The sequence below is a fragment of the Typopeltis vanoorti genome, chromosome 20 (genome assembly GCF_054136105.1).
Source record: "Typopeltis vanoorti isolate ZY-2024b chromosome 20, IOZ_Tvanoo_1.0, whole genome shotgun sequence".
Taxonomy (NCBI): Eukaryota; Metazoa; Arthropoda; class Arachnida; order Uropygi; family Thelyphonidae; genus Typopeltis; species Typopeltis vanoorti.
In genome coordinates, this window is record NC_143568.1 from 4,800,621 (window position 1) to 4,817,191 (window position 16,571).

Here is a 16,571-nt window from a genome sequence, read left to right on the forward strand (position 1 = left end):
ACGATATTACTCATTCATCTTAAAACCTTCTTTCTTTGTGGATCTGTGGTCTCTGTTTGAGACCACAGATCCACAAATTCTACATCATTCATTTTGCACAATCTATGTTAAGATCAACATAACTAAGATCCATTACAAAACTATTATAATTAAAATATGCATGAAAATAATGGTATCTCAGTTATGTAAACCTAATTAATTCTTGTATATGCAGAATGAAAAACTCCAGTTTCTAGGAGGAAAAAACATGACAATCAGAGTCTTCGTTTAACTTACAATTATTATGTACAAATTTGGTCAACTGGGTTTTGGGAGATTTGTAAATGGTGAACATGATGCAGAGGCAAGACAATTCCAAATATAAGGTAGATGCAAGGGAGACCGCTTGATACATAAGGTCGAAAGGGGGAAGAAAACAAATGTTATTCCTGAAAATTAATAGTATCATAAATAGACAGAAATGATATGAAAGTAATTTTTTTTTTTTCATGGTAAGTTGTGACTAAATAAGGCAAGTAGCCTGGCACAGAGTGAAGGTTATGACTGCACTGATAATGATTCAAAGCAGAGGTAAGACAAATACCATGTGAGGTTAAGTCCTACAGGACTATGAGTATTCAAATAATAATGTTTACACAAGCAAAAAATTAATGAAAAAAAAACAAGCTTACAGCCAGGTCAAGAGTGCCGACAAAAACTTGCATTGGTTTCGTCATGTATTGCTCTGCTAAATTTCTTACATTTGGAGGCCATGTTGCACTAGTCATAACTGTTTGTCTCTCAGGACGAATACCCAGCAAAATCTTTTTGATTTGGGGTTCAAACCCCATATCAAGCATTCTGTCAGCTTCATCTAGCACCTAGAAAGAAAACATATCATTCAGTTGTTTTAGAAAAAAATCTTAAATGAATGGGACAATAACTGGAAATAATTTTTAATGCTCAGGTAACATATCTACTAAATAACTACCTCCTAAGTTACTTCAAGTTATAGCTCTTATTATTTGAGAAGCATTTACAATCATTTTTGGTACTGTGTAATGCAATATCAAAAAAAAAAAAAAAAAAAAAAAACACCTTTAATATGTAGGAAGAAAAAGAAATGTAACATACCAAAAGTTTTTTTTTAAGACAATAAAGCACGAAAACTAGTTTTCATGCTTTATTGTCTTAAAAACTAATTAGCTTTAAAATTAATTTTAAATATTAATACAAAATCAACTCATTAAAAACAAAAATTGCATATGAACTTTGTAGAAGCATGTTATTTTCTAATGGAGGATTGAAACTACACTAATTTGCTATTAGACATAATAGTTAAAGCATAAAGAAATGTTCAGATCATGTCCTTTCACAGTAAAGGATTTACATGAGGCTGAAGGAGCCAAGAGTAGTGTAGTATGACAGACTAGAGTTTGATCCTTCAAAGTGGCCTTACCACAGAAAACATAAGTATATGCTACATACTTTTAGTATGGTGAATGTGTTTTAGAAGTGCTTTGCTTTATATATTCCATTAACTGACACAAAAGACTATTTCAAAAAGATATTCAGATAGGTTCACAGTTTAAATTATGGTACAATATGATACAAGTCTAAAATAAAGATTAGTAAACACTTGCTATAAAGATCGTACAAATATTCAAAATTTATTTTTATGTATTTTTTAATAGATATAATATTAAGTATGGAATGATTCACAAAGATGACAAGGAATTTTATTTCAGCCCTCACATACTCCATGTTCAAATACAGTAATCCATCATTTATCTGACCTTCTAAACAACCCTTCAATTAACCAACAATTGCATAATAATTTAGTTTAATCCTTTATCCAAGTGTGAGCAAACCAAGTTTGCTCCTGAAAATATCTTCAGAACTGAGGTAAGGTAGTACAACACTGGGCAACTCGCAGCAAAGGTGGATCAAGCTCTCAACTCCTTGTTTCAATATCCCCCCCTTAATGCATAGCAGTATGCTGCTATACATTAAGGGAGGGGGGAGGCACTACCCATACTGGTTTCGACCTTTATTGAGGTCTCATCAGTGGGAGCCAGGCCCAGGGTGGAGATACTAAGGCAGAAGCAATAGGAGTTGCCAAAAGGTGTGCCACATTAATGTCTCTCAAAGAAGTGAAAAACATATCAATCTATATGAACGCAGACCACCAAGCACAACGACAATTGCATGTCAACTGACTTCTGGTAGAGCACCATGTAATTGTACTTAAATTATCCAACCCTTCAATTATCAGAGCTTGTTGTGGTAACTGAAGGGTTGGATAAATGACAGATTACCACACCAACAAACTATGATGAGTGAAACCCTGTGATATAGCTCCTCCAAGAATTTGAGACCCTTTTTTTGGCAGGAGGGAGAATAAAAGAACAGTCAGGTTATAGCTTATTGCAGAAGTGAAAATAACCTGCTTTTCTACAAAGTGCATGATCACTTTTAATTTATTAGTTTCTTTTTAATGAGTTTACTTCGTATTAACATTTCAGATTATGATTTAAAGTCTTTATTCTAGTTTTCACATTTTATTGCCTTCTTAAAAAAAAAAAAGAAACTTTTTATTTTACATTTCTTTGTAACAAATGGTATACTTTGGACTGTATGCTTGCTTTTGGTTTAATGATGCAAGGAGCACCATTAAACCCAAGGAGTGTACTTGTGCAGCTATGGTCATGCTGCACAAGTGCACAAGGTAATTAAGGAGCCTAAACAGGTATAAAAACAAATGCAAAAAGGAGTATAAAAAAAGTAGTGTAGAAAAATTCATAAAAAATAATGTGTTAAAAGTATATATACACTAAATCACAATGTAGATAATATAATTTATATAAAATCGCATACATTTAAATGTGGTAAAAATTTAAAAATGGGGTGACATTTAATGAATCTGATAAAATCTACCTGGGCATATAAGGCTCAGACAGATTATGAATATGACTAAAATAGTGACTGTGCTTATAGATAAAACACCAGCATCCAATTACAATATGAATGATGGTTAGTCTAATACCACATCCCTCACAAACAGGCATGCCATCACCACTCAACAGGAAGAAGTGTGTAAAATAACTATGACCTATGTGGAGTCAAGCAAGAACATACTTACAGCCCCTGCATTTATATACATATATTACAGATTTAGACTAGACTGTCACAATTTAATTTCTCACTTAATTTGATGGAACTTATTATTGGTCTCTATATTCCAAAAATGATTATCACTGGGAAAAAAGTTTTATGTCTGATGATCATAATTACAAGAGTAACATCATTGTTATTAGACATTTAATAGAGACAATGATAGACATAGTATAATATTTTAAATAATGGCTTCACACATGTAAGAGAAAACTAAAAACAATTTATTACTCCTATATATTTCACTCAATATCTCATTAGCTTCATTCAAGACAAAGCCAGAAGAATTGTAAATCATACAAATGAATAACACATTCTATAACATTCTGCTAAATAATACAAATATTTTAGTTAGTTTTGATATTGCCTCACTGTTCACCAATATTCCCTTAAATGTCATTTTCTTTGCTATTCCATTCTGGATATTTCTCTTGGAAGCACAAAATTTATAAACAGATAGAGGATACCTCTATGGTTTCTCCACACTCACCCACTTGCCAATTTTTTTATGGAATATTTTGCAAAACAAGCTCCTGAACTCAGCTCCCCTCTCAAACTTCCTATCTGGTTATGATATGTTGATATGTTCTCCATTTGGCCCAGACACATTAGATTCTTTTCTCTCTCCGCCTCAAATAGTCTTCACCCTAGAATCCAGTAAAATATGGAAAAAGAAACTAATAATCATTTAGCTTTTCTGGAAGACATTGGTAACATGCCTACCCGATGGTATCCTGTCCTTTTCAGTATACAGTAAGACCACCCAGACCAGCAGATACATTCACAAACATTACCCCCTCCCCTTCTCAACAATATCATATCATTAAAAAACTAACCAACTCAGCCTATAACCTTTTTTCCAGTGAGTCCTCCCTTACAGCAGAACTTAATCGCATACACCAAACCTTCTTATCAAATGGCTATAGTTCCCAAAGTATTAAAAAAAAGTAACCAATCCTCCCCCCAATCTTCGACTTTCTCTTCAGAAAGATTTTAATACTATCATCATTCTGTATGTCTGAAGCACTTCAGAAAAAATCTTAAAGAAATACAATCTCTGCATAGCTTTCATGCCCCACTGAAAGCCTGCTACCCTCATGCATTTTACTAAAGAACATCTCCATCCTCTCTCTCTGTGTGCCTCCAAGGTGACCAACTACAGACAGACAGGAAGATTGTCAACATCCACTTGGAAGAATGTCCAAGTGGATTATCAACTCTGCTCACAAAAAATATATCTGCAGTCAATTGGATCTAGAGGACCATGCTTTAGATACAATTCATAATCATATGGAAAAAGATCATAAAGCTCCATCACAGTAAATTTAGATGAGAAGAACTATTTGTGGAATCTGCTGTTGTTTTCAAAATTCAAAATAATCTAAATAAATATGGTTGCATTAAACTTTCCAAAATATGAGAAACAGTAATACTTCAGGATCACAGTTTACATCTTAAGCTGCCAACATGTGCCCCACCTAGTTAGTACCCTAGTCTTTCATTCACATGTTTCACTTAGTTTTGCCTTTGTATGTATTACAAGTTTCATATTGTAATCTCTGACAACATTTCAGTGACTGAGATGAAATACTGGAAGAATTAAATTACATTTTAATCCTTTCTTAGTGCTATTTTGCTCCAATAAGCCTCTAACATAACTAGATGTTTAGTAGACATATACGTTAGACACAGTATAACATTTTGAATAACGGCTTCGCACATGTAGGAGAAAACTAAATAGAATTTATTACTTCCATTTTGCTCAAGATGTCATATATGGGATTGATTGCATAGGGGCTGTTATTATGTTATTATTTGGAAACATATTTCAAGACTTAAATGTAACTTTACTGGAAAAACCACCTCTTATATCGAAAACAGTTCTGACTTCAAAGAAAAAAAAAAATTAAAGATCATCTACAAGTCTGAAATGGTTTCTTTTGATGTATAGTCTCTGTTTACAAAGACACTTCAAGAAACTACAACTTATACAAGTAGATTTCCCTGATGACAGAGATCATTTAAGTTTATTATCAATGCTAATTATTTTACTCAAAGTAATAAATTGTTTCAACAAAACGAGAATACTGAGATGGGGTCCTATATAACCTGCTTTAGCTAATTACTTTATGGAGAATTTAGAGTATCATATTTCTAACACCATTTCTTCTCAATCTTGTATTTAGCTATGTTTTGTTGATATCTTTGCAATCTGGTTTACTATGAAACAGAACTATTTCAATTTCTGTACAAAATTAACTTGTACCGTGGGTATGCTAAGGATTTGTTCTATTTTTATAAATTTTTATATATATTTTTGTATTTTTAATTTATTTCCTACTTAGTCCAGAAACCATGCTCTAGAGACCAAACATGGAACTTTTTCAAGGCACTTCAGGTTTCCAATTAGCAGGGATACTCTAATATATTGCAACTCTGCTGGCAATATTGAATTTTCTGTTTACAGGAAGCCATCCTTTAAAGTAGATACATCCACACACCTTCACATCATCATTCTTCACAAAAAATAGGTATTATTAAAAGCATTGTGCAAGCACAATTTGTTCTTCTGAGTCTCTTCTTCTATTAGAAGAATTAAATAAAATAAAATTCACTATTACTCGATACAGAAAATAATTGATAATTATCCCCCTTCTCCCGATTGCAATCTGATGTTAAGAGGGTCCACTTACCCTACCATAAAGGAACTTCTGAACAAATAGTAAGGACTTGTTGCCGATATAATCTGTATACCATCTTTAAACCAGCCTGAAAGTTGTCTTCTTTCTTACCACATATCAAAGATATATTATCACCTCTATCCTTGCCTGGTGTTTATGAAATACCCTGTTCTTATCACCTTTGCTAATTTGGAGAGTAGACAGACTGGCCATTCTGCTACAATTAGAATCCAAGAGACTCTCATTGGTGAGCGGGCATGGCAAACCCTGAGATACCTGAACTAGACCTGATCTTACTTCCTACAATATACACTTGGTATATCACATCTGTAGACTGGTCTTCTACTCTTCTTTCCTCTACTCTCTCTTACTTCTTACTCTCCCCCCCCCCCCAGTGCTATAAGAGTAATTCGAAGGCAAGGGAGCGACCCTTTCCTCTCAAACTGTAGTTTTTGCTATCTACTAAAAAGAGGCAAGCCTAGTTGTCTTAAGGTGGCAGCCCCACCACTAGGCTACCTATCGTCATATCTAGTACTTGAAAGTAACATGTGTTTCCCTATGTCAAGTCTCAAAAAAATCCAAACTGAACAGAAAACATTGGAAAAGACTTCAAACTGGAAAAGAGTAAGAAACTTTGGAAAAAGAAAAAAAAGTGGTGAAATATGCTACATGGAACATTAGAAACACAGTACATAAATAAAATTTATGTACTGTGTTTCTAATGTTCAATTGAAGAATTGAACATTTATTGAACTTCAATTAAACATTTATTATAATGAATGTTTAATTGAAGAATTAAATAAAATTTTAAATGATGAAAATATAAAAATTGCAGTTCTTACAGAAACTAAAAAAACTTAAAGGAAGAAAAGAAATAACAAATTATCATATCATATATAGTGGAGTGGACAAATAAATATGTGCAAAAGCTGGTGTAATGATTTGGATCCATAAATCAATTAAAGCAAAAATAACTCATTATGCATACTAGAATGAAAAAAATATTAGAAGTGCCATTAAAATTAAATAAAGAAAATTTTTAACAGTTGTTGGAGTGTATGCCCCTGAAGAAGGAAAAAAAAGAAGAAAATGATTACTTTTACAGATCCAAGGAATATTATGAAAAATTAAATAAAACAGACCATATTATTATAGCTGGAGATCTTAATGCCAGAATAGGAATGAAAAAAAAAATAATAATATGGAAAAATTTGGAGAACCAACAGTAAACAAAAATGGAAAGAGACTCGATTATATAATAATTTAAAAATAATGAATACATTCTACAAACATAAAAATATACATAAATATACATGGTGTGCAAGAGGACAAAAATAAATAATAGATTACTTTAGAGCAAATGAAAAAGCAGCAAACCTCTTCTTAGATTCTTTATTTAGCGTTTGGCTAAGAAGAAGAAAAGCATATGCCACCACACACATATAAAACTACGTACAAGACAACAAAATATACAGAAGAATACAATAGTGCAAAGTGACACTGTAGTCATATCTATATATATATAAAAATATACAAATAAGCATAAAATTAAAATTGAATGTCTAAGTTCGACAGCCAATCAAGAGCATCTGTAGAAACTGTTATGAAGTCAATTACTGGTCTCACATAGGCTCTGTGAGGAGAGTCAAACGTAATATATATTTTTTTAATGTTGGGCCCATATACGAGAGTTTGGCTGGTCAACCTATAGTACGTTAGCACCGTATATGGGTGGTGGGATGGGAAAGGAGAAACTTGTTTATTTACATTTCATTTAAAAGCCTGTATGTTGTATTCCTTGGGAAATACATCAGGGGGAAGACTGTTCCACAGTACCGCAGTAGCATGGATGAAGGAGGAGGAAAAGAAACTTGTTCTGTGGGTTTCGAGGTGTACTGTGAAAGGATGTTGGGCAGCAGCTGTACGTGTTCCAATGGGCTTAGTACAGAGGAAATGATTGCTCCCAAATAAGTTCATCTGTTTCCCACTTAAAGAGAGTAGTTAAAGGAATGGTGAGCAGACAGTTAAGTCAATGGCAATGAATGTTTGGGTAAATATATGGAAAGTGTTGCTTCCTGTACGTTTAAGAGGAAGAGACTATTGTTGTTGAGCATATGTTAAACAACTCTTCCTCTGATGTTAATTTAGACACTACTATCCCACAGTGTCTGTTTAAATTCTGCATTAAAAGTAAAGAGGATGGTAACTGCAATATATCATCATTATGGTCATCCTGCGAGATATCTGCAGCAGAAAGTAAATAGATGCAGCATCAGGGTGATCAGATCTAGTACTTTTTATAAATTTTTAGTGATCTAGTACGTTCACCAACAGATCTAGTACTTTTTTCTTCCGAATAATAATGATAATAATAATAACAACAATATGAGAGTTAGACATATGAGTTTAATATTTTTCTCTTCTCCCACTCCCCATATGTCACATTCAGTGACACAAGAATACAATTTCTCTTTTTTTCCTACCCCTCTCACTGTTCGCTGGTCTTCCCCCCCGATCCCGTACTCACACAATCCGACTGGCATTAGCCAATGAGAATATATTCTTCCCTGTTCAAACACTTCTCGCACGTTATAAGAAGTTCAGTGTTTTTATTAATTTTATTAACAAAAAATTGTTTAATTCTTCATAGAAAATATTATTATTTAGATTTTCTTTTAAACATGGACAAGTGGCAAGAAAAACTTTCTAAATTTAAATTTGATTCTAAATCTCAGGGGGAAATGGTGCATCAGTCAGTAAAGTACATAAACGAGTCATTGAAAGTGAAGATCTCAATGCCAGCCTTCGAACTTACAAGAAACCACTTCTGACAAAGGTAATTCAGATAAAAGAAAAAGTGATAATAGTTATGATTCAGATTCAGGTTTACAAGGTTCATCTTAAAGGTTGAAAAAATCATATAAGCAAAAATTCAAAGAAGAATGGTTGGAGAATCCCATTCTTAAATCCTGGATCAATTCAGGTAAGAGTAAAGGATACACTGCTTATTGTAAATTTTGTGATATAAGCATTAATGGTCTCTCGGGAGACCCTGTAACCCCTAGAGAGAGAGTATCCCCTGGATGGCAGATAGTGGAGCCCACCGTGTGTGTGTGCGCACGTGTGTGTGTGTGTGTGGTGGGGTAGTCCGAATATACTGAATAAGGACTCGTGGACCATCAAGGCCATAAGGGGCAATCATCTTGATTGTAAGGGAAGCGGCACTCGCATGGACCCCTAGCTGGATCTATCCTCTCCTACTTTGAGGATAGATCCACTTACTTTAATCTTTCCTATAAGACCTTATCAGCCAACTCTTCTTATTTTATGACCCTTATGCTATTAGAGTACTCAAGGGCCATGGGGTCTTTTCATTTCTGGCCTTACAACTATGCCCTCTCTATAAACCTTACTATAATTCTTCTATAATCTACTCTTTCCCCTTCAATATACCCTATTCTTCCTATGGGTTTAAATTCGGAAGAAGGCTAGTAGCAGTCCTACCACTGAACTATTCCATCGTCAAGCTAGTCCCCTGACATGGAGAACATAATCCTACTTGTAAGCTGACAGAAAAAGATAATCGGATTGAATCTATGGGAAACGACCCTGGAATGGAAAAGGTAAAACAAATGGAAACGACAAAATATAATACACATAGCAAACTGGAATGTAAGAGGAATAGCATATAAAGAAATGGAATTAGACCAATTATTAAATGAAAGAAATTTTAAAATAGCAGTAATCACTGAAACAAAAAAGAAATTAAAAGGAACTATGAGAACCAAAAATTTTAATGTGATATCCAGTGCACAAGCAGGAGTTATGATTTGGATTCATAACTCTCTTTCAAAACAGTTAAAACATTATAAATTATGGAATGAAAGAATAATAGAAGCTAGAATAAAAATAGATAGATGCTATTTAACAATAATTGGTTTATATGCTCCAGAAGAAGGAAGAGAACAGGATAATATTGATTTTTATAATCAACTACAAAACATATATAATAAAATAAATAAAAATGATTACGTAATTTTAGCAGGAGACTTAAATGCAAGAATTGGAAACATGAAAATTAATAATAATATAGGAATACATGGAGAACATACTCTAAACAGGAATTGTAAAAAATTGATTGACTTTGTAGTTTATAATAACCTAAAAATAATGAATTCCTTCTATAAACATAAAGACATACATAAATATACTTGGGCAGCAAGAGGATGGAAATCGATATTAGATTACTTCATATTAAATGAAAAGACATCAAAATTTTCACTAGATGTTAGAGTTCACAGAGGATATGAAATAAGCAGTGACCACTTCCTTGTTAAAATAAAATTAAGATTACCACCTAAATGGCTACAAGTAACAAGAACAGAAAGAAAAATTGAAACATTTGTTTATAAAACTAGACTATTGAATGATATAAATGTATAATGGCTATATGAGCAAAGAATTAACCAATATCTAGATAAAATAAAACAAAACAAAGAAATAGAAATATAATGGCTTAATATAAAAACGATACTAAATGCAGCAGCAAATGAAAGCTTAGGAAAGACCAAAAAATTCGATAAAAGGGAAAAAAAAATGACGATCTAGGATGATATACAATCAAAGAAATAATCAAAAAGAAGCCTATCACAAATGGTTAAGCAGTAAAAGATTAGAAGGTGAAATAGAATATAAAAGAATTAGAGCCATAGCTAAAAGAGAAGTCAGAAAATGAAAGAGAATCATGGAACAAATTTGTTTCTAATTTAGAACATGATTTATATAAAATAAGACCCAATGTATATAAGATTCTGAAACACTTAAATGCAGATACCAAAGAACACATAGAATTAAACACTGAATTGAAATTAGAAGAATTTCTAAATTACTACACAGAACTGTGGACAGACAAATATTTTAAAAAAGACAACTGGCAAACAATTAACAAAAATGAAAAGGAAATAACTAAAGAAGAATTATAAATCAGCCTGAAAGAAACAAGAAATGGAAGATCACCTGGAGAAGATAAGCTAGGTTCAGAACTATATAAATATGCAGGAACAAGATTCAAAGGAAGACTCTTATTATTTTTAAATAAAATTTATTCAACTGGTATCCCCCCAATAGAATGGAAAAAAGCAATTGTGATTCTTATCTTTAAAAAAGGTAATAGAGATGACCCTAAAAACTATAGAGGTATCAGTATACTAAATTCCTGTTACAAAATATATAGCAGAATCTTAAATAGCAAACTAATGAAATATTCCAAAAATTTTATTTTAGAAGTACAGAATGGATTTAGAAAAGTACGATCATGTATCAGTATACTAAATTCCTGTTACAAAATATATAGCAGAATCTTAAATAGCAAACTAATGAACCATTCCGAAAACTTTATTTTAGAAGTACAGAATGGATTTAGAAAAGGACGATCATGTATAGACCCGGCCTTTTGCCTAAAATTAATAATAGAGAAAAGAAGAGAATACAATTTAGAAACACATATTGCATTTATTGACTTTGAAAAAGCATTTGACAAAGTTAAAAGAAACATTATTTAACATATTAAAAGAAAAACAAATACCAAATAATATCCTAAAAGCTATCACAAGTATATATGAAAATAAACAAATACAAATAAGATTAAATCACGAGCTATCATATACGAGAGAGATAAACCAAGGGGTCCGACAGGGATGTCCCCTCTCAGCAACTCTGTTTAATATCTACTTAAATGAAATAATAATAAAACGGAGTAAAAATTTACATCAAGCAATTAAACTTTCTCCTAAAGTGAACTTAAACACTCTCCTCTTTGCCGACGACCAAATAATAATTACAAATTCTGAAGATAACTTATAGAAAGCTATTTTAGATCTAAATGAGATATCCAAAGATGATGGTATGATAAAAACATTACAAACTATGGCCTTTAAAGGACAAGATCCAGCAAGAACTAAAATAGTAAGATAACGAGATCTTAGAACAGGTGAATTCATTTAACTACCTAGGATGTATGATCATATATGAAAATGAAAAATATATATATATAAACGTAAAATTGCAAAATATTTAAAAATAACAGGTGTAATTAACTATATTTAAACCAAACCTCGTTCAAAAACAAACCAGACTAAAAGTATACAATACATTAGCCCTACCAGTCTTAATGTATGGAAGTGAAATCTGGACAATAAAACAAAAAGACAAAGATTAACAACAGCAGAAATGAAGTTTATGAAAAAAACTGCAAAGTAACCCTATTTAATCACAAAAGAAATGAAGAAATCATGAAAGAATTAAACCAAGAACCAGTAATAGAAAAAAATTAAAAAATATAAACATAAATGGATAGAACACGTTCAAAGAATGAAAACAGAAAGATTACCAAAACAAGCCTTAAAGCACAAGCCATTAGGAAAAAGAAAACCAGGACGTCCTCTTAAACGATTCAACGATGACATCTAAGGCCGGAACAGGCCATGCTAGGTCTAAATCCTTGATATAATGATGATGATTAATGGTAGCAAATGTCTACTGATTTGTTATGTAAACACTCCAAAACACTAGCAGAATGTAGAATCTAAAAGAAGCACACTAGGTATAATGTTGTTTAAATCCAGTTCCAAATACTAGTCAAAAAACAAATTAAAGAGGCAGAATTAAGATTATGTGCATATGATGTAGACAGGCCCCTTCTGTACCGGGTGCAAAGGATGCAATGAACCCGGGCGGCAAATTTAGGGGAGGTATAATCGAACAAGTTGATAAAAAATAGGGAATAAATAATACACTGAACTGTTTGTGCATATTTAACACCTTCGAATGTGAGAGATTTCAGTGAGGGACTGAGTCGCTGGGTAGTTAAATAAATGGTACGAGCTTCAACACTTACTTTAATCACTGCTCTCAGCACACTAAACAAACATTCTAAGAGTTTCTTGAGTTTTCTTCTTGATGGACCTGTGTTTCACTCAGGATTTCTCCATGAGTGCAGGTTGCCTCTAATGATCTCGTTCTTGAGCCTCTCTCTTCCATGTTATACCCATAGATTTTCACTAGTGGATCTTCTCATCTTGTAGGTGATCTTCCTGTTTTCTCTTTATTCTTGTTGCCAGTTGAATATTCTATATGTCCATCTGTTATCCCTGAGTCTGGCTATGTGACCTGCCCATCTCATCTTGCTTTAATGTACTGCAGTTGCCACATCTTTTATGCCTGATCTCTTTCTTAGTTCTGTGTTTCTAACATGTTCCATTTTTGCTGATGTTACAAATCCTACGTTGTATTGCACGCCGAGTTATCTTGAGAGTCTCTTCTTTTCTTGTTGTGTTCCATGTTACATTTTAGGAGTATGTCGTTATCATCATCAAATTCCTGCCATGTACCCACATGGGGTGTACAGGATATGATAGTACTAAATTAAAAAAATTATATCATTACTAACTTCCTATCTACAATTTTACTCCAAATTAGTCTGTTACTTGTCAAGACTCCAACATTATCAGATCTTATATTTCTATCGTCTAAGGCACTTTGTACTGTATCAATCCACCTATATCTTGGTCTTCCTCTGGGTCGTTTTCCTGCCAACCTGGCAGAGAACACTTGTTTTGCTAATCTTTCCTCGCCCATTCTGTTTAGGTGACCATACCACCTGAGATTAGCTCTGCTAACGCATTCCTGGTTGCTGACAATGTCAAGTTCTTTCCTAATATCCTCGTTTTTAATATGATATTGCCATTGATGCCATCTGTTCACGCTTCTAATCTTTCTCAGGAATCTCATATCTGCGGTCTCTAGTCTTTGGTCAAGTGTTTTACTTCTGACCCAGCTCTCAGATCCATAAGTTAAAACTGGTTTGAACACTGTCTTGTATACAGCTAATTTAGTGTTGTTAAATAGACAACAGAATCAGCAAAGCTGACTTCCCACCATACCAGCTTTGCTGATTCTATTGTCTACTTCTATATTTAAATTACCATCTTCAGTAAAAATCGTGCCTAAGTAGCTGAAATGTTTTACTTGTTCCACAGGTTCTCCATTCACAACACAGTTGACATTTTCAATGATTCTGCCTATTTTCATTGTCTTTGTATTGCTGACCTGCATACCATATCTATTACAACAGCTATTCAATTTAGTCAGAGAATCTTGCAGACTTGTAGCGGATTTATTTAGAAGTATAACATAATCCGCATAAAGCAAAGAGCTGACATTAACATCTCCAATTCTGATAATCAGTCTGCGCGGTTAGCCTAGTAGCTATGCGCTTCGCAACCATATGCCTGGGGAAGGAGTGTCCTAGGTTCGATTCCCGTCGGTGACTGAGGAGCTGAAGGATCTTCCTCAGCCATAGCCAAGTTAGCCAGTCTTGGGCGTGGACAGCAGGTTTTTTCCCCCAGTTTATTCTGGGGTTTTTCATCCCGTAAAGCAGGCAAACTGGCCTTGAGAACTCAACACTACAGGCCATAGGATACACCGGTGCATAAGGCTGACCACCTTATCCTGTAAACGGAGTGAGATCCGATGATCAATGGACCCTCGACTCCGCAAGGTAAAAGAGGGTATAAAGAAGACGAGATGAGATTCTGATATCATGTTTAATACCACTTTCCTTCATAACGTGATCCATATAGATAATGAATAACAGAGGGGATAATGTACATCCTTGTCTCACACCAGATTTAACATTAAACCATCTTCCTGTACTTCCTTCAATTCTAACTGCTGACTTACAACTCAAATAAAGACGAAGTATTGCTTGATATAATGCCCCATTGATACCATATAACTGCAGCGTATTGAATAGCTTCTCTCTTGGCACCTTCTCATATGCCTTTTCCAAATCGACAAAACTTAAATACAGATCTTTGTTATATTCCCATGCTTTCTCGACTATTTGTCATAAAGTGAAGATCTGATCCTGACAGCCTCTGTTTGGCCTGAATCCAGCTTGTTCTTCACCAAGCTTTTCTTCCACAATTCTTCTCAACCGTTTCTCAGGTATACTTGCATAGATCTTGCCAGGAATACTCAGTAGGGAAATACTTCTGTAATTCTCACATTCAGATTTATTTCCCTTTTTATATATGGTTGCTACAAGAGCTCTACTTCAGTCATTGGGAATTTGTCTCTCTGTCCAGGCTTTCTGAACTATGCAGTGCAGCCACTGTAAGACCTTTATACCACCATATTTCAGCATTTCTGGTCAAATATCATCTACTCCTGCTGCCTTTCTGCATTTCAAGCCTTTGATGGCTAGTATGGATATGTATTCCTGCCTGCATGCCTGGTCAGTGTTATTTTATCACTGTGCTGTCATCACTGCTTGTTTCATTTAGCAGTTTTTCAAAGTAATTACTCCATACTTCAAGGATATCTTTTTCTCCAGTTTTCATGTCACCTTTATCATCTCTAACTCCTTTTACAGCACTCTTTCCTCCATTCCTAAACTTCTTCAACAACCTCCAGAATATTTTGCTACCTTCTTGATATTTATTTTCTATATTCTTGCCAAAGTCCTCCATGACTTTTGTTTAGCTAGTTTTACACAGTGTTTAGCATTCTTGCATTTGTCTATATTCTCTAAGAGCACAAGCTGACTTATTTGACAGGAACTTTTGATATGCTTTCTTCTTTTCCTTCACTGCCTCTTTAACTTCCTACCAGGGAGTTCTAATTTTTTTATCCTTGCAGACAACCTCACCACATGCCTCTCTGGCAGAATCGATCAATGTTTTCTTCAGAGTTTGCCACTGAATCTCCAAGGTTTGATATCTGTTCTCAAACTCTTTCATTTTCTTTTCAATAATCTTTGTATATTTTAGTTACAGTTCACATCTGACAGCTGCTCAACTTTTATTCGCTTTAAAACTTTCTTACATGTTATTCTTTTCAATATGAATTCAATTTTTTCCTGCTCAAGACTAAATAGTGATCACTTCCAATTTCAAATCCTCTGTACACTCTGGTGTCCTGCACCAGGGAGAAAACATCAGTATCAACCATAACATAGCAATGAGACTTTTCTTATTCCTAGCCTCTTCTCTCCATGTGAATTTGTGCACATTTTTATGTTGGAACATGGTGTTAGTAATAACCAGTCCATGTCCTGAGCAGAAATCCAACAGATATTTGCCATTATTATTAGCTTTGCTGTTTTCTCCAAATTTTCCCAAAATATTTTTGTATGTCTCACAATCATTTCCTACTCTGCTATTTAGATCCCCAACAAGGATCAACTTTTCCTTTTTCATTGTGCCAGTTGCTTTTTCTAAAGCCTCAAAAAATCCCTCCACTTCTACCTTAGTAGAACCTTCTGTGGACCATAGGCACAAATAAGTCTCATTGTCCAGTTCCCCATTCTCATATTTGCCCATATTACTCTACTTGAGACTTATTGCCATTCAAGAAAATTAGCCTCATATTTTGTGTTGAATACTATGGCTACTCCTTTTCCTTGATTGTCATTGCCTGAATATAACATTTTGTATTTATTGCTCAGAAAGATCTCACCAGTTTTGGTCTTTTTTGTTTCAGTCACCCCTATTATGTCGATCTGGTACTTATCTAATTCCTCATCTAGCTCTATTTCTTTGCCATTCAATCTTCTTACGTTGATAGTACCGATCTTTAACTCTGGTGATGTTGAGTTCGGGTTTGTTTTCAGATTTGTTCCGGTAGCCGACTTTTCGCTGTTCGCCCTGGTTCCCTGGCGAAAACAACGGGGGGCCT

The 16,571-nt window shown here is 33.9% G+C and overlaps 1 protein-coding gene across 1 annotated transcript in view; it reads right to left on the reverse strand.

Moving 5' to 3' along the window:
- The window catches only part of LOC150095203 (putative ATP-dependent RNA helicase DDX43), a 282,514-nt gene that overhangs the window by 77,607 nt on the left and 188,336 nt on the right, over positions 1–16,571 (reverse strand). Inside the window, exon 13 of the mRNA XM_090409697.1 lies at positions 672–860. Coding sequence (XP_090265823.1) covers positions 672–860 — 189 coding nt within the window. The remainder of the gene's footprint in view (positions 1–671; positions 861–16,571) is intronic.